The sequence below is a fragment of the Pan paniscus genome, chromosome 5 (assembly GCF_029289425.2).
Source record: "Pan paniscus chromosome 5, NHGRI_mPanPan1-v2.0_pri, whole genome shotgun sequence".
In the NCBI taxonomy this organism is placed as follows: domain Eukaryota; kingdom Metazoa; phylum Chordata; class Mammalia; order Primates; family Hominidae; genus Pan; species Pan paniscus.
Genome location: NC_073254.2, coordinates 109,473,407 through 109,497,473, shown reverse-complemented (window position 1 = coordinate 109,497,473; position 24,067 = coordinate 109,473,407). Strand labels below are relative to the sequence as shown.

Below are 24,067 nucleotides of genomic sequence, written 5' to 3'. Positions count from 1 at the left end.
CCACTCCGTCCAGCCCACCCCGAATCTTAATTTTTTTTTTTTTTTGAGATGAAGTTTCACTCTTGACACCCAGACTGTAGTGCAATGGCACGATTTCGGCTCACTGCAACCTCCACCTCTCGGGTTCAAGTGATTCTGCTGCCTCAGCCTCCTGAGTAGCTGGGACTGCAGGCGCCAGCCACCACACCCGGCTAATTTTTGTACTTTCAGTAGAGACAGGGTTTCACCATTTGGCCAGGCTGGTATCGAACTCCTGACCTCAGGTGATCTGCCCACCTCGGCCTCCCAAAGTGCTGGGATTACAGGCATGAGACACTGTGCCCAGCCACTTAATGATTAAAACAAAAAAACAAAAAACAAAAAACAGTCATTTTATTTGCTCACAATTCTGTGGGTTAGCTGAGCAGGGCAAGTTCAACTGGAATACGAAGGCTGTATTGCATGTAGTGTGGGCTGGACTTTCTCACATGACTGAAGTTTGGGCTGGAGAACCCAAGGTGGTGTCACTCACATGTCTAGCCCCTCAGCAGGGATGGCTGGAACACTGGGGCCTCGTGCTCTGGCATGCTCCAGGACCTCACTATCCATGGGGCCTCTCCAGCAGGCTGGCCCAGTATTCTTTCCATATGGCTCAAGGCTCCAAGAAAGCAGGAAGACCTCTTATAGCCCAATCTCAGAAGTTGCACTATGTCCCTGTCACTTCTACCACATTCTGTTGGTTAAAGCAAGTCACAGGGCCTGCCCAGATTCAGGAGGAGTGGAAACAGAGGGAGAAATGGCAAAGGCCCATTTGCAAAAGGGCATGTGAGGTGGGATGGATGGTTGTGGCCACCTTTGGAAGCAATCTAACAGAGTGAGCTTGTATTTATTTATTTTTTTAATTTTATTTCTTAATTTTTGAAACAGGGTCTTGCCTTGTTGCCCATACTGGAATGCAGTGGCACTACTGTAGCACACTGTAACCTCAAACTCCTGGGCTCAAGTGATCTTCCCACCTTAGCCTCCTGAGTAGCTGGGACTACAGGCTCACACCACCATGCCCACCTAATTTTTAATTTTTTTTTTTTTTTTGTAGAGGCAGGGTCTTGCTCTGCTGCCCAGGCTGGTCTTGACCTCCTGGCCTCAAGTGATCCTCCTGCCTCTGCTTCCCAAAGTGTTGGGGCTATAGGCATGAGCCACCATACCTGGCCTAGAGTGAGCTTTAAGAAAAGTATACAACACATTTCACCCACCTCCCTCCCTCCGTCCTTTCCTCCCTCCCTCCCTCCCTTCCTTCCTTTTTTTTTTTTCTTTTTTCTTTTTTTTTTTTTTTTTTGGCCTTGCTCTGTCACCCAGGCTGGAGTGCAGTGGCACAGTCTCAGCTCACTCCAGCCTCGACCTTTTGGCTCGGGCAATACTCCCACCTCAGCCTCCTGAGTAGCTAGGATTACAGTTGCATGCCACCACACCTGGCTAATTTTTTCTGTTTTTTGGTGGAGACAAGGTGTGCTATGTTGCCCAGACTGGTCAGGAACTCTTGGGCTCAAAAAGATTATCCTGCCTTGGTCTCCCAAAGTGCTGGCATTACAGGTATAAGCCACTGCGCCTAGCCACCTCCCTTCTTAAACTTCTTCAGTGCTTCCAGTGGCACTTAGAATACAATCCAAGCTCCCTACCCTGGCTGAAAAAACTACCTGTCCCTTGTGCCTGCCATCCTCCTGCTCTTCCATTACATTGGCCTTTTTTTTTCCTCCAACACCAAACCCTGCCCCTTCTTGGTTTTTCCAGTTGCTGAAAACAGTAGTTCCTGGGAAACACTCCATCCTGACTTTCATTTTGCTCTCTCCTTCTCCTGGTCAGCTAAAATGTCACCTTTTTAGAGAGGTCTTCTCTGGCTACCCCATCAAAATCAGCCTCCTTCCCTCACCCTCAGCTACTCTTTCACCTCCCTCTGTTTTTTTCCTTCAAAGCACAGATCTGAAAATTCCATCTTCTTCATTTTCTTTCTTTAAAAAATGTTCGTCAACTGTTAAGGTGATGAAGTTATAAAATATAAATCTCTGTAATGGTTATGAGTATGTCTGCACATTTGAAGCCAAGTGTTTCCCTCTAGAGAGAACTGGGGGGCTGTAGGTCAGGAGAGAGAGAAACTAGCTTTTCATTGGATATTCTTTTGTGTTGTTGGACTACTTTACTATGTGCATGTTTTTAAAATCGTAAAACATTTTAATAATGTCTCTTTCATGAGGGACTGCCTCTCAAAAATTATTCAATAATTTTTAATGAATTTTAATGACATTAGATCATCAAATGTCTTAGGTGAACTGGAGGCTGTGAGCTGCCCTCTTTAGAAATTTGTTTGGCTTCCCTGGGTTAGAATGAGTCCAGCAGGATTCTGCAGAAGGCTCTTTCCTTTGCTTGCTTCAAGAGAGGATGAATAGCTTTAAATACATATTTTAAAAGAAAGCGTGAAAAGCTTTCAACATGTGAATCCCAGGAACCAGGCACAATGCCATGAGATGCCTCAAAATACCCTAAGATGCAGGATGCAGGCTGTATTTAATTGCTTGCCCTATTCAGGACTGCAATTACTCTGCCACATTGTACAGGTTTCTTTTAAATAGCTCTCATATTCCTTGTCATCACAAGACATCTAATTGGTAACAGCAAAATAATTCACTGAAATTAGGAAACAAACTTCTTCCCTTTAAAATTCAAATTTTCAAGCCAAAGTACACTTGGATTTTATACTTTGGCTTAGCATACAGTATAGAAATAATATAAACCAGAAAGGGTACTAAATTACTTGCCATTTGTCTTCCTAGTAAAAGGAATGATGACAATCCACAGTTGTATTATAACAAGAAGTTTTCTTTCTTTTGTTGGTTAGGAAGCTTTTCAGTTTTTTGTTTGTTTGTTTGTTTTGCTTTTTGTTTTCCCTTTTCTCTTAGTGAATCCTGCAAATTAAATCCGGCTGAGACAACAGATCCATTTTTTGAGTGTCTATATGAGCTTTGCTTCTTTACTTAGGAGATTGGGAGCAGCTAATCACTTCCCTTCTACCCTTTTCAGTTCAATGGCTTTAATGTAGAGTTTAGCCTTAGGCCATTAAATGGGACTAAGGCTGGGGTGTCCAATCTTTTGACTTCCCTGGGCCACACTGGAAGAAGAATTAATTGTCTTGAGCCACATATAAAATATACTAACACTAACGATAGCTGATGAGCTAAAAAAAAATCGCAAAAATGTCTCATAATGTTTCAAGAAAATTTATAGATTTGTGTTGGGCTGCATTCAAAGCCATCCTGGGCCATGGGGTGTATAAGTTTGGATTAAGGTTTCATGTCATGCTGTCTGAGTTCCAAAGTAGTTCCTCCATCCATTCTGTGCAGTACCTTGGGTGACTTGTTTAAATTGAGTTTTCTTATCTATAAAGTAGAGGGGATGAGATCACATTCTTAGAGGGAATATTTTAAAGTTCATATTATCTTGGAACAGTGCCTCCTTATTTGTAGAAAATCTCAGTAAATGTTAGTTGGCTAAATTTTAATGGGTAATAGACAAAGCTCTTCTTTCATGATGCTAAAAATGTCTAAAAATTAAGAGTTTTTTTTTTTTAAGAAGGAAAAGTTAGTTGAAATAAAATAAGCATTTAGTCGTCGTGATATTGTAGTCTCTTCAGATCTCAGGCAGTCTTGGACAGATGAAGGCCTAAGACTTATGCTCTTTTTGCATGTCAGCTGATTCCTAGTTGCTCTCTTGTAGCTAACACTTCATATTTACCCACACTGTGGCATTTCCCAAGGTTTGGAGCAAGTAGAAAACTTGGCTGTTATTTCTTCCTGAAGTTTCTCTCAGAAATAGGCTAGATCTGTGTGAAGAGCCATATACTATCTTCCTCTGTTCTTCCCACCCTTCTTTTCTTCTTCTCTTCCTCCCTCCCTTCCTTCTCTCCTTCTTTTCTTTCTCCCATCTCTCTTTTTTTCCATAAGCATTTATTAAGCACCTGTCAAGTATAAGCCATGGTTACATACTTGCCATGGTTACATACCACAGCAGAAACCATGGGTAGCCCAGAGACCAATCTTCACATTCTTCAGAGCACTCTCCCGGGGAGACATCCCCAGACATAGGCTGAGCTCCAGTGCAGAGCGGCCAAGGCAGCAGCCAATTCACTGAGCAGATCCCACGCTGAGTTTCTTAAAGGCTTTCAGGGTTCTTGTAGTGTTTTTCAGTTTTTATTTAAATTCAGAAAGATTCTACACACATGATTTTTTAAATTCAAAAACTTCTATTTCTAGGATATTTTCAACATATCTCTTCTTTGAAAGCTGACAGTATTCAAATGATGTCAGCAAAAGAAAAAAAGCAATCAAGGCTTTTCCTGTTCTGTTCAACTATACATTTCTGAAATGGTAGTAAATTAGAATATCTTAAATCTGTATATGACTCTTTAGCTTGGGGTAGAATATAATTGAGGATTTGACTTCTACTGATTTTTTTGTGGGATTTTATTTTATTCTTATTCTTAAGAATGGTCCAGGTTGGGTGCGGTGGCTCATGCCTGTAATCCCAGCACTTTGGGAGGCCGAAGTGGGTGGATCACCTGAGGTCAGGAGTTCGAGACCAGCCTGGCCAACATGGTGAAACGCTGTCTCTACTAAAAATACAAAAATTAGCTGGGTGTGGTGGTGCATGCCTGTAGTCCCAGCTACTCGGGGGCTGAGGCAAGAGAATCGCTTGAACCTGGGGGGTAGGGGTTGCAGTGAGCTGAGATCATGTCACTACACTCCATCCTGGGTGATAGAGTGAGACTCCATGTTAAAAGAAAAAAACAAAAGAATGGTCCAATTCTCAAGTAACTTGGAGTGTGCCCCAATCTATTGTTTCCTTCTAAGATCTCTCTTCCTGGGGAAGTTAGAGGATCATCAGACATTTCTGTCCTTTCTAGTCCATAGGCACAGTGGGGCTGTTGGATTATGACCTGCCCTTTCCTGATCCCTTGAGTCCATGGGGCATACACACTTGGCAACCTGCCCAGGAATGCCCTATATGTCTGAGTCTGGGTTGACCTTGGACAGTCTTCTAGGATCTCCTAAATTGTTATTTGCAGTTTGAATCAGACCAGTTCAAAGGCCACTTGAGGATGGTGGGCTAGCTATAGAATAGCTGAAAGTCCTCAGCCACACTCTGGGAGGCCCTCCTCCCTGGGGTTTCCTTTGATGGAAGGGATGAAAATAGGCTAGGAAAATAGGCTAGGAAAATTACTCCTAGGAAATGAGCTTTGTAAGTACCTGAGATTTCCCCCCCCCTCATTTAATCTTCCTAATAATCCTTAGAAGGAGTGATGTTCTATTGATAAGCAATCAGGTTTAGAAGGGCATAAGTAACTTGCCTCTGATGGGAGTATGTAGTGCCTGCTGGTGTTGGTGATGCTCCTTGCACCTCACCCCACCCAGGGACCCACTCCCTGCCCTCCCTATCCAATCTCTGTCCTGGACTAGGTTCCAGGCTCCCTTGCCTTCTGGCTACCAGATGGGTTTGGCCAATGGGAGACACAGGAGAGTGGAGGGAGGATGGATGGAGAGAAAGAGAGGTCTTTGCTCTCTCCTTGATGTGAGGCCGTTCTGGCAGCAGCAGCTTCCTCATCAGTTACAGCTCCTGTTTTGTGGCCCCTCTCCAGGACTCTAGCTCCCTTCCTCACTCCTGTAAATTTAGGGGTGGTGTTATCTTCCCACTATCGCTAATACCTGCATTGATTCCCTAAACTCTGTCCACACCCCTGTAAATTGTTCCTTCACTTGAAGGCTTCAGTTAAAGTCTTTGCACATACCGTCTGTTTCATCCTGGGAAGGACCTTAACTGATACGGTCATACCAAATTATACTGCCTGCCTCCCTTGGAAAATCTCAGGACCTTTCCCATTAGAAGCAGCCACCTTCTGGAAAGTGTCTGCATCCACCTTCTACACTCAGAAATACTAAAAAAAATCCAGGACATGAGTCATGATTTGGTAGACTGCGAGCTCCTTCAGGGCAGGAACACTGCCCTGAGCATTCTTGGACCCTCTACTTAGCCCAGCCTCAGGCATATAGGAGGTGGTTAATAAATGTTTCCTATGGAGGTTAGCACCCTTGGGTCCTGAGAGTCTCCTGCCCTAGCTTCCTCCCTCCGCTTCTGCACCGCACCACCGGCTGAACTGCTGGCACCTGTAGGAGCTGGATCATCATGCTGACCAGCCGGTTTTTTCTTATTGTGCTCCACAGAAGGAAGTTCATCCACGTAATTTTTTGCAGTACCCAGAAAGGGTGGGTACAGTGTGTTCCGTGGTGAAAAGCTTGTGAAGGAGGAATGCAGGTTTTAGAGTCTCACTCCACGTTGCTGCTATTCCTATTTGAGAATTGCCCCCCCACCACCGCCACTCCCCTACTCCCACAAAAGCCTTGAAATATTTTATTCATGTGGGATTACAGTCTATGCAACAATGAGACATGAGGAGGTGGCCATGAATAGCCCCCGAGTGTGTTATACACTGAGACCTTTTCCAAAGGGCTGCAGAGGAATTATTTAGTCTAAGCAGCCACGAGTCATGTGATTTCTTCAGAAACATTTACGTCTGGGTAGGCCTGCTTTTTAAATATTCTTGGTGGGAAGCACTTTGAACCATAAAGGCACACTAAAAGACAATTGCTATGGAGACTGCGCCTCCACTGTGCATTTATCTGAGTTCTCCGCCTGGGGCTCTTGAGCGTCCACAGGGTGTCCTGGGCACGCTGCTCTGGGGTGGGGGATCTGGGCGCCACAGTGTTGGGAGGCCACCCGCTTGGGCCCCTAGCTCAGGACTGTAAGCAGGAGGCATCCGCCCACGGTAGGGGCTCTGCGGGCGTGTGGGAGTGGGACGGCGGGGGGGACATTGAGGGTGTGCGGCGCCCCCTCCCCTGCCTGTGCGGGGACCACGTGAAGGAGAGGCGCGTGGGGGCCCCTGGCGCGCAGCCGCGGTGGGTGACGGCCGGCGTCCCGGGGGCCCCGTGTACGGGGCGTGTGTCGGTGTGAGTCTGGGAGGGTGCAGGGGCCCCGCGCCTCCCCGGTCTCCTCGTGCGTGTGCGTGTGCGTGTGCATGTGTGTCCTCGGCCCAGCGCCCCGCCGAGTGGTGCCCGCGGCCGGGCAAGCGCGCGCGCGCCCGTGCGGGGTGTGTATGTGAGTGTGTGACAGTGTGTGTCAGGTGACTCGGGTCACGCAGTCTCTCTCTCTCTCCCTCCTCCGGGAGGAACTGCCGCGCTCCGGCTGAATCCTCCGCCGGCGGGCGGGGCGGGGGAGGGGGCTTCGGGCGCGCTGGGAACCGCGGGACCCGGACCTGGGCGCCGCCCGCCGGGGGACGCGCGGCCCCCGCTTCCGCCCGGCCCCGCTGAGCTCTAGACAAACCTCCGCTTCAGAAATAGGCTGCGGGCGGCCGGCTAGGAGGCTTGGCCCCCACCCCGGGACCCCCGCCGTCCCCGGGCCGGCCGGCCGGTGGGCGCGATGAGCCAGGTGCTGGGGAAGCCGCAGCCGCAGGACGAGGACGACGCGGAGGAGGAGGAGGAGGAGGATGAGCTGGTGGGGCTAGCGGACTACGGAGACGGGCCCGACTCCTCCGACGCCGATCCGGACAGCGGCACAGAGGAGGGAGGTGAGCGCCCGGCCCCCGCGTCCTCGGCTCGCGCCCCTTTCCTCCCCTTGGCGCCTTCCCGCCCCCAGCCCGGCCGTGCGCGAGCCACCGACTTGGAGGGGGTCCAGGGGAGCGGGTCCAGTTGAGGGTTTGGGGTGGGGAGGGACGCCAAAAGCCCGACCTCGAGCTGCCAAATGAGGGAGCGCGGTGCTGGTGGCGGAGGGGCAACCAGGATCGGTGGAAAAGGGGAAGGAGGGAGTAAGCGTCTGGGCTGGAGGAGCGCGCGCTTCTGCCCCTTTCAGAGCCGGTGCCTCCCGCGCCCCTCACCCCAAGCTCTCCGCAGCGTCTGGCGGTTGGGGAGGGGAGGGGACCGCGGGCGCGCCCTGGGACCTCTCTCCCAGAACGGTGCTGTTGAAGCCAGGGTCAGATGTCGTGGCTAAAAAAAGGCAGCCGGCGGCGGCGTGACTGGCAGGGTCGTCGGCAGCTGCGGGTGTCAGTCTCGCCCCGCGTCGCCGCGGGAGGGGCCCACCCAGGTAGTGGCTGGGGAGACCCGCGGGGCGGCGGGGGGATGCTCGCCAAGCTGTTGTAGGAGTCGCCGAGAGGCCGCAGATTTCCCGGGATCCACGCAAACACCGTTGTCAGGACACCTTATCTGCTCTCGGTATCACCACCTGGACATGGCAGTGCCTGCCCGGGAGTGAGCGCGCGGCGGGGAATTCTTTGCTTCAATAGTGAAGCAAACTCTTTTTCCTGTTCTAGAAGCGGGTTTTAGCAATCGTTCAGCTTGTGGGGGCTTCCTGCATTTTCTTAAGGTGTAAGGAAGTTGAGAGCCTTTTAGTATTCCAGAGAGGTTAAACTTTTTTAGTTTCCCTCAGAAGCGAGCAAAAGTTCCTTTACTGTAAGGTCACTTGGAAAGGTCAATAGAAAGCGGCTGTTAAACATGATGTTATTCTCAGTGAAACTGTATGCATCCAAGAGAAGGAACTAACTTTAATGTTTCACACTGAAGAAATTGTGTGAGAGACACAAGTACCTTTGCGACTATTGATTTTTAAAGAACTTTTATTGAGAATTCACTGAACTTATTTTAAATTCTCTATGCAAAGCTTTTCTCACTAGGGTAGTTTCATTATTCTACATCTGGCAGGCACGACTTTCAATGAATCAGAAAGGAAATAAAGTTAACTATGCCTTGCGCCTGGTAGATGAGAAAGCAGCCTCTCAAGTCACCCTTTTTCATAGCGTTTTCTCTCTTGGGATGATTTGTGCTAATTCCTCATTTGCTTAAACTGATGTGTGCACCTTTGTGCTTTCTGTCTTCTGCACTCCCGGTAATTGGTCTTACCGTTGAGCACCAGGCCACATTTTTGTAGATAAAGGCTTTCAGCCGTTTTATTGGAGTCTCTAGAGCTACCTTCGTAATTAAATTGTTCAGTCGCCTCATTATTATTCAAATTCCATTTGTTAGCTCCTCCCAGATTCTTAGAAGACTCCAGAGAGATGCAGAATAGGGATGTATTTGCAAGGTATTTGAAATGGTGGACACAGTAGGGTGTGTGTGGGATTCTCTTTTTTAAAAAAGAAAAAAAGTGGGGGGCGGAGGGGCCATATCCAGGAGGGAAAGCCCTGTTATTTGATACTGTCCTGAGGCCTGGAGGGTCCAGAAAAAGTACTGGACCCCTCGTTTATTCTGCAGTTCTTTAAGTGGGCACTTTTAAAATTTGATTTGGGGACTTGAAGTGAAATTAAAGCCCTGCTTGAGGGATGGGATTCCCGGAACAAAGGGCTTCCCCAGAGCCCAGACTTGGAGGCTCCTTAGCTGTTAACGTAAAGGCAAACTTGCCTGTAACTGATTTTTGGTGACTCGCATAATAAAATCCTTCTGAATGAGCTTTTGGGATCAGCTTGGGATCTTGCTATAAAAGGATTAAATATATTTATATTGTGAGAAGAGCAACATGTTTGCTCGGCAAACGTTGCTTAAGCCAGGTCTCTGTCCACCTGGGCCTGCAGTGGATAGGTGGTCTGCTTCTCAGACTTCCTCCGTTATATTTTGGCCTCTGTTCTTTCCAGATTTCCCTGGCTTTGACTTTTGGGTTTAGGCCTTGATGCAGAATCCCTTGTCAGAACATTTGCTCTCTAGTGTCAGATAGGCTCCTCAGTCAGCAATTCCAGCGAGGACTGCTCCTGATGGCTGTCAGGCCAGCTGATATGGTCTGGGGAGTGGGGATTGGGAGGAGGAGGTTGGGAGTTGTGACTTCCCTTCCTGTGCCCTTCAAAAAGCTGATTCACGGGTTGCATTATAATCTTGTTTTATTTTTGGTAAAATTTACATTTACCTACTCTCAAACTTAAGAAATAGAATGTAGGAAAAAAAAAGGAGTTATTCTGAGAAAAGATGTACTTTGAACCACTAGCAAAGCATTTCTCTAATGAACCCCCACTCCCCTTTCCCCTTCCTAATAGCTTGGTTTAGTGCCTGCACTTAGTGGAGACCTGGGACTTTTTCCACTAAGTTCAGAAATCTACCCTGGCGGGTGGGAGGCTGAGGGTGGGATGTGGGACCAACTAGTATTGCCAGTTAAGTTGCAAAGCAATTTATCAGGAGCTGTGCAAGAGAAGTGGACTAAAGGTGGATATGTAATGCAATTTTCATTTCCCTCAGTCTGTAGGACTTATAAAGGAACCTCTGGTCTTATTTTTAAACCGAGTATGCCTTGTAAGTTTTACCACATTGTACTGAGTTTGAAAACATAGGGCAACTAAGGTGAGACTTAAATTGCACTTCTCTGGCTTCCACTCCATATTTTATTCATGAATAGCAAAAGTGTTCTCAGGCACATTAGTTCTGTTAGGGCAGATTTGGGCACCTCTCAACCTTCCTTTCATGGTAGTTAATTGCAGGTAAGGTGAGTCTCACCTTCAATCCCCACACTCCAGATAAAACTACCAGAGAGGAGGGAATGGTTAGGCCGTTAAAAACAATTGCACCAAAAATAATGATTATTTTTAGATTCATGGACTTTAAATCTTTTGATAAATTACTGTGCTTTAAAAACTGTAATAACAAGGAAAGCAATTACAAGATCATATTTAATCAGAAAGTAAAATTGTTTTCCCCCCAAAACCCCTCCCATTTTTTAGGAGAAACTTGGCTAACGTAAGCTGCTCACCCACAGTCCAGTGAAGTTCGGTCTTTGCCTTCATAGCAGCCTGTGCGCACCCTTAGGGTCTGAGGAAGTGACTGTGTAGGTGGTTTCTGGAGGCATGAAAGATCCAGGGTCTTCCTTCCTGAAGGATGTAGATGGGGTGAATCCAGCAATTCATATGTATTAATCATTAGTTCATTAATGTTAGCCTTTTGTGGGGAAGGGACTGGGTCTCTCTATGTTGCCTAGGCTGGTCTCGGACTTGTGGGCTCAAGCAGTCTTCCTGCTTCAGCCTCCCAAGTAGCTAGGATTATAGGCATGCATGACTGTGCATGGCTTTTTCCTAAAATAATTTAAAAAATATTAGGGAATTCACCTTTTCATTGTTCCTTGGAAGTAAGTACAGATAACAGTTATACTGATACTGAAATCATGGCTCAGAGATACCAGGGGACTTTTCTACTGCCCTATCATGAGCTAGAAATGAGCGAAGTATTTAGAAGAGGATCAAGTATATGGAAATGTAAGCCCCTTTTCTTGTAATTCTGCCTTATCCAAAAAGAGCTGGCTTGACTACAGCCCTGGACACAGCTTATCTCTTAGATTTCCTTCTGGCCCTGGAAATACAGAAGAATTGGAACAGATGAAACTACATAATAGGTTAAAATGATGTGCCCAAAGTTAAACTTTAGGTAAATACTTGTTCGAATGCCTGTATTTAGAGAGTATCTTTCTATATCAGATGTTTTATAAACCTGTGTCAGTGATTCAGGGCATCAGAGAGTACTGACTCTCTACTTTTATTAGCGATCTCTTCCATTTTAATACTAGATAGAGGGTAGTCTAATGGAAACGGGAGGCACAAACAGCAAGTTCTGGATAAGAGCCGATGACTTTGGGTTTGAGAGATCATCTTTTGTCTTTCAAAGATAACTGAGTCTGCCCCAAGTTCACCCCCTGTGTTATTCAATCCTTCCCCAGCCCATAGTAAATGCTGGTGACAATCAGTTTCACTTTTAGCACAGACACTTCGTTCCTGCTCATTTTTCTTCTTTCTTTCCTTCTTTTGAGATGGAGCCTCACTCTGTTGCCCAGGCTGGAGTGCAGTGGCATGATCTCGGCTCACTGCAACCTCCACCTTCTGGGTTCAGGTGATTCTCCTGCCTCAGCCTCCCCAATAGGTGGGATTGATTACAGGTGCCCACCACAACACCCAGCTAATTTTTGTATTTTTAGTAGAGATGAGGTTTCACCATGTTGACCAGGCTGGTCTTAAACTCCTGATCTCAAGTGATCCACCTGCCTTGGCCTCCCAAAGTACTGGGATTACAGGCATGAGCCACCGCGCCCGGCCTCTTCCTTCTTTCTTCTCTACCTCCTTTATTCTTTTGGTATCCTTTTATTTTTTAAAAAAATATTTTTTGTTCTCCCTCCTGTGCCAGAGCCTTAGAGTTCTCTTGTGATGGCCTTTCCTGGTTCTGCTGTGACACTGCAGACAAAAAGTTTCTTCACTCCTGGGCTACAGGGTCCAGGGTGCTTGCTGGTCGACCTTCTCCTCTTGTGGTCCTCTGAGAAAGACTTCGGCTCCATTTCTCAGTGTATAAAATAGAGGACTGCGTAAAGCCAACCTTAGTGCACTCTCAAAGTGATTGTTAAAAAGTTTGTAAGAATACCTTTCCCTTTTTGCAGGCACATTGGTAAATCAGAACATTTTTACCAATGTAAAACGGGAAAAGTTCGCTTGCCCCCTTGCAGGGTGTGTGATGGGGGTTTGGCTAGATTCTTAAGTGCTCTGCTGCTCAAACCTCTAGGGGAGCACACAGACAGGCAAGCTGTGGGGCTCTGACCCCACGACAGTGTCTAGGGGTGGATATTTACAGCTCCTGAAGCCCCAGTGGGCATGTGTTACAGGGTGCTCTTTTAGTTTTGCCATCTATGGGCTTGTGTTAACCAGCTCAATTAGACCCTCTACCTTGTTGCAAGGACTGAGTGCTTTCTGTATCCTGGGTTCTTGCCTTGGTGTACCGGAAGAATCGGATCACACCTGGGCTTGGAGAATGAGTGCAAGATTTTATTGAATAGAAGTAGCTCTCAGCAGATAGGGGAGCCAGAAGGGAGACGGTTTTTCCCTGGAGTCAGGCAGCTGTTCTCTGACCACTCCGGCCAAACTGGTGTGCTCCCAACGTCCTCTCGACGTCTAACCGCTTGAATCTTCTTCCACCAATCCACTCCTCTCGATGTCCAGCCGCTTGTGTGTTCCTCCACTGATGTGCTCCTCTCGACGTCCAGCTGCTTCTGTGTCTGCCTTGCTTGGGTCTTGGGTTTTTATAGGCACAGGATGGGGATGTGGCAGGCCACGGTGGTCTTGCAACATTTGGGCCGGAAATGCCTGACCTCACCTAGGCCTGTGGGGGTGCAGCTAGCCAGGGACCATGCCCTCCTCTCTGCCTGGCACTTCCCTTCTCCCTTCCATATCGTTTAAAGGGACCACACCCTTCCCTTCCCAGCACTCCCCTTATCATTAGGACTGCTACTGAATACATATGTTAAGGAAATATTCGTATGTGGTATTTATCATGTTTTTTAGTTATTTGCCAGTGTGACTTGAGAGGATTTCATAAAGATATAGTTTTCACGCTAAATAAAAGAATCACCTTCAAAAATCTTTATGCCTTTGAAAAATATGTGTTCTGTTTGCATTTAATTTTCCTTACTAAGTAGTTAATCAAATGGACAGTGAATCTTCGTGATTTTTGCATAGCTTTTGTTAGTAGTAGTATTAGTCATATGATTCATTCCCACTTGGGTTGGAATTTCTTATTGAACTCCTGGGTCTTGAGTGTATAAGTAGTTCCATTGATCAACATAAGCTTCAGAAATTTAAAGGAGCCACAGAGAAAGTTGCAAATAGAAACACACCAGGGGCCTCTTCCTAAAACCATAAGCACATAGACGCTTAAGCCTTTGTTGATTCCACAGAATACTAATAGCGAAGAAATTCTAATTTTCCCTTAAGGTTGAGTGAGCCTCTTACTATAGTCACATTCCACCGAAGACCCTCTCGTTGCCTAGGCTTGGGGTGGGAAAAAAGAAGGGGAGTGTGTTTGTGTGCCTGCGTGTGTCCTGTGTGTGTGTTCTTGTGTGCCTGTGTGTGTGTCCGTGTGTATGCGTGTATGCTGATAGAGGAGGAAATGAAGGCTCATGGGCAAGGGGACATGTATGGGGTCACATAGCTAGTAAATGGAGAGTTGGGACTTGAATCCTAGTCTGACACTAACCTAGTACTTTTTCAACCATTCCACTTGCCATCACTTCGCCACTATGTTATCTCTTTTTTTTTTTTTTTTTTTGAGACGGAGTCTTGCTCTGTCACCCAGGCTGGAGTGCAGTGGTGCGATCTCGGCTCACTGCAAGCTCCGCCTCCCAGGTTCACGCCATTCTCCTGCCTCAGCCTCCCCAGCAGCTGGGACTACAGGCGCACGCTGCCACACCTGGCTGATTTTTTTGTATTTTTTTTAGTAGAGACGGGTTTTCACCGTGTTAGCCAGGATGATCTCGATCTCCTGACCTCGTGACCTCGTGATCCACCCGACTTGGCCTCCCGAAGTGCTGGGATTACAGGTGTGAGCCACCGTGCCTGGCCACTATGTTATCTTAATTCTTGCATTAAATAGTTTATTTTCCTGTTTTGAGCCTATTCAAAGATGCTACCTCTCAGAGAACTCTCCTTAATTATAATAGTTCTCACTCGTATAATGCACTAGAATTTGTGAAGTGCATTTCATATGATATCTCATTCTTCCTGTAGAGATCCTTGAGCTTAGGATGGCAGGGCCAACCTTAAGAGCTGTGTAAGGAGGTGAACATTGGCTTTCAATTCCCATTTTCCTGATTTCTGGTTTCTTCTTTGTTGTAAGCATTCCTAACCCTCAGATCAGTCAGGCAGGGTCCCCAGGCAGCCCTGTTGTACTCGAGGCACTAATCCATCTTTTTCTCCCTTCTTTTTTTACTAAGGCCTGTTGGTTTTTGACAGGGCTCTGCTGGTTACTGGATAATTCCAGATTAAGTGATTAGCCTTCAGGTGTTAAAGACTGATAATGGCTCAATTTGATGACCCCTCCCCATAGTGCTGTTCCTTGGGTGATTGAATTTCCTGGGGTCTACAGCAGTCCAGTTTGAAGGCTGGGATCTCTGGAAAATCTGGGTATTGATAGCACCAAGTGGAGGAGAGGTGAGGTCTATTTGGTGTCCCTGACCACAGTAAGTAAACTTCACCTAGGCATAAAGCTGATCCTCTTGATACCCAGTTCCAAGTGCTGATCTGGGCCAAAGTCAGACATGAAGTTTCTTTTTAAAGCTTCAGTTAATTTAGCCTCAAATTCTGCTCAGTCACTTTCATGTAATCATCCCAACAAGCATCTATTGAGTGTTTGTTGTGGGTAAGCACTGAGGCCTCAGTTTGTTTTAACAACAATTTTAATTTTGTTAAGCTACAAACTGCAAAATCGTGTGTTTGTATTTTTCTATACTTTGTGTTACACAGGCCATTGGGCCCAAATTTTAGACTAATAGGAAAAAGCCCCCTTTGGAATATAATATTAAAATTTTACAGAAAGGCAGAAGTTGCTTACCAATACCTAATATCCCTTCAAATGACAACCGTTTTTTATTCTTCAAGCACGTGTGTAATAACCCATATGGGAAAAATGGCAAAAGGCCACATTGATGTCTTCTAAATGTAGAGAATAAAGATTTAAATCAAGAAGTTGCCAGGCTCAGTGGCTAACGCCTGTAATCCCAACACTTTGGGATGCCAAGGTGGGAGGATTGCTTGAGCCCAGGTGTTCAAGACCAGCCTGGACAACATGGCGAGACCCTGCTTCTAACCACCATCCCCCCAACAAAAAAAATTTAAAAATTAGCTAGGTGTGGTGGAGGTGGTGTGTGCCTGTAGTCCTCGCTACTTGGGAGGCTGAGGCAGAAGGATCACTTGAGCCCAGGAGTTTGAGGCTGCAGTGAGCTATGATTGAGCCACTCACTGAGCTCCAGCCTGAGAGTCAGAGTGAGACCCTCTCTCTCAAAAAAAAAAAAAAAAAAGAAAAAAACCAATCAGGAAGTCTATTATCATCCATGGCCATATGTATATATATATCCCCAGATAAAGACCACTTTGTTGCCTTATAATATTCCACAGACATAAAGGTTCTCAATGCCTGGATGTTCCCTAAGTACCTTTGAATTGGTACTTTACGCCTTGACAGTTTTTTTTGTTTGTTTTTTTTTGACAGAGTCTTGCTCTGTCGCCCAGGCTGGGGTGCAGTGGCGGGATCTCTGCTCACTGCAAGCTCTGCCTCCTGGGTTCACGCCATTCTCCCGCTTCAGCCTCCTGAGTAGCTGGGACTACAGGCGCCCGCCACCATGCCCAGCTAATTTTTTGTATTTTTAGTAGACACGGGGTTTCACCGTGTTAGCCAGGATGGCTGACACGGGGTTTCACCGTGTTAGCCAGGATGGCTGACACGGGGTTTCACCGTGTTAGCCAGGATGGCTGACACGGGGTTTCACCGTGTTAGCCAGGATGGCTGACACGGGGTTTCACCGTGTTAGCCAGGATGGCTGACACGGGGTTTCACCGTGTTAGCCAGGATGGCCTCGATTGATCTCCTGACCTCGTGATCCACCCGCCTCAACCTCCCAAAGTGCTGAGATTACAGGCGTGAGCCACCGCGCCCGGCCGACAGTTTTTAAAAATGTCATTGTGGTAAAAACACCTAACATGAGATCTGTCTTAATATGTTTTTAAGCATATAATATGCTATTGTAGGTACACTGTTGTATATCAGATCCCTAGAGCTTACTCAGCCTGCTTGACTGAAACATCATGGCCATTGATGAGTATCTGCATGGGAGGCGTCATTGACATTTGTAAAGGATGAGTGTTACCACCTTGAGAGATGACACTGTGTGCTATGTAGGTGGTCAGTAAATGGCAACCACAGGTTGATGAGAGGTTGGAGTGGGTTGGTTTGAGCTGTTTCGCTGTGGCCAAGGCTAAAACTCCTCAAACATGCCCTCACTTTCACCCAACAAGGTCAGGGGGAAAAGGACCATCAGGCATGGGCTAGCTCAGCAGCCTCCATTCCCTGCTTCAAGCCTGTCACATTTTTACCTCCCTTCTGAGGCCCTGAGTCCTTTCCCAATGTGAGCTGCAGACCAGCAAGCCCCTCAGACTCAACAAGTTCAAATATTTGTTCAGCTGCTTGGTGGCTAGCTGCCTAGCTAGGGTTAGGAAGCCCCTAACCTTCTTGGTGGCTGGGCTGCCAGGTCAGGAACCCAGGGCTTCTGTCTCCCTTGTCCCTCATGCCTAATGTGACACAGATTTGCACTCACAAGTCCTGTTTCCACAGCCTGTGCCTTAGTTCTTTGTCATTTGTGTTCTAGAACAACCTCCTAATTCCATACTGGGACCCGCAAGGGAGTCTGTTTCTGGAGTGAACTTAATGAAATGTAAACCATATTAATCTCCCCTTAAAATCCTTAGTGATTTCCAGGCCCGGCTCAGTGGCTCATGCCTGTAATCCCAGCACTTTGGGAGGCCGAGGCTGGCGGATCATGAGGTCAGGAGTTCAAGACCAGCCTGGCCAACATGGTGAAGCCTCGTCTCTACTAAAAATACAAAAATTAACCAGGTGTGATGGTGTGTGCCTGTAATCCCAGCTACTCGGGAGGCTGAGGCAGGAGAATTGATTGAACCTGGGAGGCGGAGGTTGCAGTGAGCTGAGGTTGCACCACTACACTCTAGCTTGGGCGACACAGCAGGACTCCATCCCCCACCAAAAAAAAAAAAAAAAAAAAAAAAAAATCCTTAGGATTTCCTCAGTGCTTTCAGGGTAAAATCCAAACTTCCCAGTGTCACCCTCCTGAGCTAGCCTGTCACCTCTCCATCAACTAATTTCTTCAAATATATGTATTGAACTCATGCCATGTGCTACCTTGTATTTTGCCTGTGCATATGTGAGAGAGACAAACAAAAAACAAGTAAACAAACAGGAAGACAGACATACTAAAGATGGACTACTAATAGTAATAAGGACTATTAAAAAGGCCCAGGGTTACATCCCAGGAAGTGATAGTGCCTGATTTAGCAGTGGGGGTGACATTGCAGCTGGGCTGAGCTGAAGAAGGAGGTCTTCTAGATGGAGGGAAGAGCAAAGTGAGATCCTGAGCTGAGGAACCTTCTGGAAGGCCAGTGTTGCTAGAGGAGAGGGAACAAGTGGAGAAGATGAAACAGGCATGGGTGAGGGGGAAAAGAAGGCATTTGGATTTTATTCTAAATGCTGTGGGGGGCCGGGCGAGGTGGTTCATGCCTGTTATCCCAGCACTTTGGGAGGCTGAGGCAGATGGATCACCCAAGGTCAGGAGTTCAAGACCAGCCTGGTCAACATGGCGAAACCCTGTCTACTAAAAATATAAAAATTAGCTGAGTGTGGTGTCAGGCGCCCGTAATCCTAGCTACTCGGGAGACTGAGGTAGGAGAATCGCTCGAACCTGGGAGGAAGAGGTTGCAGTGAGCTAAGATTGCGCCACAGCACTCTAGCCTGGGCAATAGAGCAAGACTCTTTCTCAAAAAAAAAAAAAAAAATGTTGTGGGGAAGCCCCTGGACAGAGTGTTGCCTCATCTTGCCTTCAAACTGCATTCCCTAACCTCCAGTTTCCTGAACTTGCAAATCTCTTCCTGGAACAACCTTTCCCTCATTCATCTGTTCCATGCCTCCTCTCCTTTAAGACTCAGATATTACTCCTCCACCAGGGAGCCTCTCTCAGTGCCTAGAACACCTAGCTGGCCGTGCATGGTAATTGCCAGTTTCTCATGTCTGTATTCCCCTCTGATTGCTGGGGGATGAATCGTTTGTCTTTGTGTCTGCAGCCCTGCCTCACACTTGGCCAGTGTTCAGGGAACCTTCCTGAAATTAGAACAAACTGCCTGCTTGAACATTTCATCTCACTACAGCAACTTTCTGGGTAGGTTGAAGGGGAGCCCTCCTGTAGCAGATTTTTAAAGACTTGTCCCCTGATTGCTCCTTTTAGGGGGGCTGTCATCCTTCATTCTCTTTTGCCTACCTAGAAGCCTGAGGCAGAGGGTAATGCCTAGGGAGGTGTTGGTGGAGAAAGCCCAGCCTTCTGCAGGAGGCTGAGAGGCTGAAGTGCCTCCCTTCCTGGCATAAGCTCACTGCCTCTACCATGCCTATTGTGGAGTGAGACCCTTTGGGGAACTCAGAGCTGTACTCTAGGGGATTTTCTTTTTTTTTTTAGTGCCTGTCCTTGAACCCTGGATCCTCAGATTAACGCTTTACCTGGGCTAAGCTACCCAGGCTCTATGAGGTTCTTAAGTGGAGATACTTGAGGAGAGGGTGAGAGGAGATTAGAGGGAAGATTTTTGTCAGCAGTCCATTTCTGATATGTAAGAAACCTTTCCTGATGTAAAGCCATGGCCTACAGCATTTTTTACCCTGGCCCACAGTAAAAAACATTTATACTCTTAACGAGTACCCACATACATGCAAATAAACCCAGGAAAATTTCACCAAGCCGTAATTTTACTCTTGTGCTGTACCATGTGCTCCGATATTTTCTAGTTTTTTGATTTTAAATCTCTTTATTGTTGTTTAATCCTGTTGCTGTTTAATCCCCACAAGTTGATTTTATGAAGACTAATGTGTTCTGACTTAAGGATTTGAAGAGCAGCTGGAATGAAGCCATTTTGTAGAACACCTCAAGGAGAAGGTCCCCTGTAAATTTTAATTCATGAGATAAGCAAATTAGACTAGTTTAGTATTAAATGTTACAAACAGAGCTGATTGGTGGTGAAGGTTCTGGGTGAGAACTCCACCAATACCAGTCATATGACCTTGGGCAGGTTACTTCCCCGAGATTCCTCAGGGGTAGAACAGACTTATGCTCCCTCACTGGGCTGGTGAAGTTTGTAGAAATGTCCCGCCCAGACCGGGAATGGTGGGTCATGCCTGTAATCCCAGCACTTTGGGAGGCTGAAGTGGGAGGATCACTTGAGCCTAGGAGTTTCAGACCAGCCTGGGCAACATAGGGAGACCTCGTCTCTACAAAAAGAAAAAAAAAATAGCTGGGCATGGTGGTACAGAGTGCAGTGGCATAATCACAGCTCACTGCAGCCTTAACTTCTGGGCTCAGGTGATCCTCCCATCTCAGCCTCCTGAGTAGCTGGGACTATAGGCACGAGCCACCACAACTTGCTCATTAAAAGAAATATATATTTTTAGTAGAGAGAGGGTTTTGCCATGTTGCCCAGGCTGATCTTGAACTCCTAGGTTCAAGCAGTTTGCCCTCCTTGGCCTCTCAAAGTGCTGGGATTATAGGCATGAGCCATTGTACCCAGCCTGCACAGCGTATTTCCATACACCCTAGCTGAATGTAATAAAATGCATCTATTCGGAACTAGGGAGTCCCTGCAAAGTTGATGGTGTTCTTGCTGATCCAGGCCACCCTTTCTCAGCTGTTTAATGGTTGGTGGCCCATGATTGAATTTGGCAGGCAGGGAAAAGGAAATACTTCAGCTGTATGTGTTGTTGCAGCCGTATGTGTATTTAGTTCCCAGCGTTTCTGTGTATGTAAACATGCATATATACTCCCTCCCCACTTCACAGTGGTGTCTGTCACCTCACCACCCTCCCAGGAGGAGGAGATTCAACTTCTACAGGTCATCAGCATGGATGATCATACCACATAGAGACTTACAGACCCTGCTGGAGAAACATTAAAATCTACGCCCATATCTAGCAGTATAAATTGGGAAGAAAGGCATTTATAAACACATGAATATTTTTGCACTTGTACATAATTTAACGAGGAGTTTTGCTTGCATTAATTGGGGGCAGTGTTGCACAGCAGAAATAGAATGCATAGACCATGAGTGGGCCAGCCCTCCGTTTGAATGTTACTTGACCTTTCTAAGCCTGTAAACTTTAAATCATAAGATATGCAAATTAGAGTATAGTATTTAATGTGACAGACAGCTGATTGGTGGTAAAGGCTCTGATTGGTAGTGAAGGCTCTGGGTGGTGAAGGCTGTGGGTGAGCACTCCACCAAAACCAGAATTTCTTCACCTGTGAAATGGGGATAATAATATCTATTCTTGAAGGAGCATGAATGGGATGAAGCATGTAGAGTGCCTAAAGTAGTGCCTGGCACATTGTAGGCACCTTCATACATGATAGCCATGAGTTCTCATTGCATGCATATTTTCCTGTTCCATATAAGGCATTGTGCCTTTGCTTACATTTGGACTTCCCTCTTCTGGAGGAGCTCCTGCCTGCTCCTTCTCTCAACCCCATCCAAATTCTGCAGTACTTTAAATCTGCATTCATAATCTGTGTGATCCACTGGGTCTCTCCCCTGGCCCACAAGCATTTCCCTCCACTTTGCATTGTTTAAACACTTGCTGTTTGGGATGTGATAGCAGAGCAACTATAACTGTTAAGGTTTCCATTCTTATCTTTAAGGCTACATTTTGTTATGACAGCTGTAACTGTCAATTACAACAATTAATTGACACAACACATATTTGATACATTTTCACATATATATGCACCTGTGAAAACATCAGCACAGTCAAGATAAAGAACATATCCATCACTTCCAAACGTTTTCCCATACCTCTTCCTCCCTCTGACCTTTCCTTACTGCCTAATGCCTCTTCCATTTCTTTTTTCTTTTTTTTTTTGAGACGGAGTTTTGCTCTTGTCACTCAGGCTGGAGCGCAGTGACACAATCTCGGCTCACTGTAACTTCCACCTCCCGGGTTCAAGTGATTCTCCTGCCTCAGCCTCCCAAGTAGCTGCGATTACAGGTGCCCACGACCATGCCAAGCTAATTTTTGTATATTTAGTAGAGACAGGGTTTCGCCATGTTGGCCAGGCTAGTCTTGAACTCCTGACCTCAGGTGATCCACCCACCTTGGCCTCCCACAGTGCTGGGATTACAGGTATGAGCCACTGTGCCCAGCCCTGCCTCTTTCATTTCTTAGGTAACCACTGATACGCTATTTGCCACTGTAGATTAGATTAGTTTACATTTTTAAAAAAAATTTTATGAAAAAGGAGTAATGGCTTCTTTCATTAGGCATAATTAGAGATTCATCCAGGTTATGTGTATCAATAGTTTTTTTTTTTTTATTGCTGAGATGCATCACAATTTGTGTATCTAGTCAACTGCTAGTGGACTTTTGGGTTGTTTACAGTTTTTTTGTTTGTTTGTTTTTGTTTTTTGAGACGGAGTCTCGCTCTGTCGCCCAGGCTGGAGGGCAGTGGCGCTATCTCGGCTCACTACAAGCTCCGCCTCCCAGGTTCACGCCATTCTCCTGCCTCAGCCTCCCGAGTAGCTGGGACTACAGGTGTTTACAGTTTTTGACTATTACAAATAAAGTTGTTATGAACCTTTATGTACACGTTATTATATGGACAAAAACTTTCATTTCTCTTAGGTAAAAGCTCAGCAGTGGAATGGAAGGGATAGTATGATAGGTGTATGTTCAACTTCTTAAGAAACCACCAAACTGTTTTCCAAAATAGTATCATTTTACATTTCTACCAGCAGTGTATGAGAGTTCTAGTACCTCCACATCCTTGCCAACACTTGTTACTCTGATTCTTCCTAATTTTAGCCGTCTTAGTGGGTATGTAATAGTATGTCATTATAGTTTTGATTTACATTTTATAATGATTAATGATGTATTGAGTATCTTTTCCTGTGCTTTTTTACCTTCCATAAATCTTCTTGGGCAAGTTGTCTCTTCAAATCTTTTGCTTGTTTCACTTTTAAAATTGGGTCAGCCGGGTGTGGTGGCTCATGCCTGTAATCCCAGCAATTCGGGAGGCCGAGGTGGGTGGATCACTTGAAGTCAGGAGTTCGAGACCAGCCTGGCCGACATGGTGAAACCCCATCTCTACTAAAAATACAAAATTAGCCGAACATGGTAGTGCACGCCTGTAATCCCATCCACTCAGGAGGCTGAGGCAGGAGAATCACTTGAACCCAGGAGGTGGAGGTTGCAGTGAGCCAAGATCATGCCACTGAACACTCCAGCCTGGGTGACAGAGCGAGACTCTGTCTCAAAAAAAAAAAAAAAAAAAAAATTGGGTCATTGGTTGGGTGCAGCGGCTCACGCCTGTAATCCCTGCACTTTGGGAGGCTGAGGTGGGTGGATTGCTTGAGCCCAGGAGTTCAAGACCAGCCTGGGCAACATGGCAAAACCCCATCTCTACAAAAAATTAACTCAGCATGATGGGGTGCGCCTGTAGTCCCAGCTCCTCTGGAGGCTGAGGCCAGGAGGATCACTTGAGCCTGAGAGGTGGAAGTTGCAGTGAGCTCTGATTGCGCCACTGCACTCCAGCCTGGGCAACAGAGCAAGACTCTCAGTAAATAAATAAATAAATAAATAAAATAAAATTGAGTCATTTGTTTTCTTATTAATAAGTTTTGAGAGTTCTTCATATATTCTGCATACAAGTCCCTTCCCAGATACATTATTTGCAGATACTTTCTTCTAGTCTGTGTCTTGTCTTTATTACTTAACAATGTCATTTGATGTTTTTCTTTTACTTTATTATTTTTTTTGAGAGTTGCTGCTTTTAAGTCCCAACAAATTCTTCATTTTTGTATTTGTTGTGCTTTTCTTTCTAAATTTTATTATTGTTATTATTTTAGTTTTCATGGGTATTGAAGTTTTATTTTAATAAAATCCAGTTTACCAATTTTTGGGGGAGGGTGTCATAGCTAAGAAATTTTTGCCTAACGCAAAGTCATAAATATTTTATCCTAGAAGTTTCATAGTTTTAGATCTTACAGTTAGGCCAAGACCAATTTTGAGTTGATGTGAGTTGAATTTTTTTTATTTTTTATTTTTTTGGCATATGGATGTCCAGTTGGTCCATCAGTCATTTGGTGAAAATAACTGTCCTTTCTTCTTGGAGGTGGCTTTACCTCTTGGTGAAAAATCATTTGTCTATGTAAGTGTGGGTTTATTTCCCTGTCTGTTCCAGTGATCTATTTGTCTATTTGTCTGTCTTTACACCAACACTCACAGTTTGGACTGGATTTCTAAGTTTCTCTAAGATGGTAACCATGTTTTACATATCTTTTTGTCTAACCAACATTTACCAAGCAACTACTTTGGGCCCATTAACCCACATATTTATTGTATTCATAAAACAGAAACCCTAAGAGCACAACTGAAAGAGAAAATGTGGAGTTGAAATCACA

The 24,067-nt window shown here is 45.9% G+C and overlaps 1 protein-coding gene across 1 annotated transcript in view; it reads left to right on the top strand.

The window, feature by feature from the left end:
* The first annotated feature begins 7,028 nt into the window (after positions 1-7,028).
* RRAGD (Ras related GTP binding D) overlaps positions 7,029-24,067 on the top strand; it is a 48,134-nt gene continuing 31,095 nt past the window's right edge. The window contains exon 1 of the mRNA XM_003822876.5: positions 7,029-7,645. Coding sequence (XP_003822924.1) covers positions 7,498-7,645 — 148 coding nt within the window. The 5' untranslated portion in view covers positions 7,029-7,497. The remainder of the gene's footprint in view (positions 7,646-24,067) is intronic.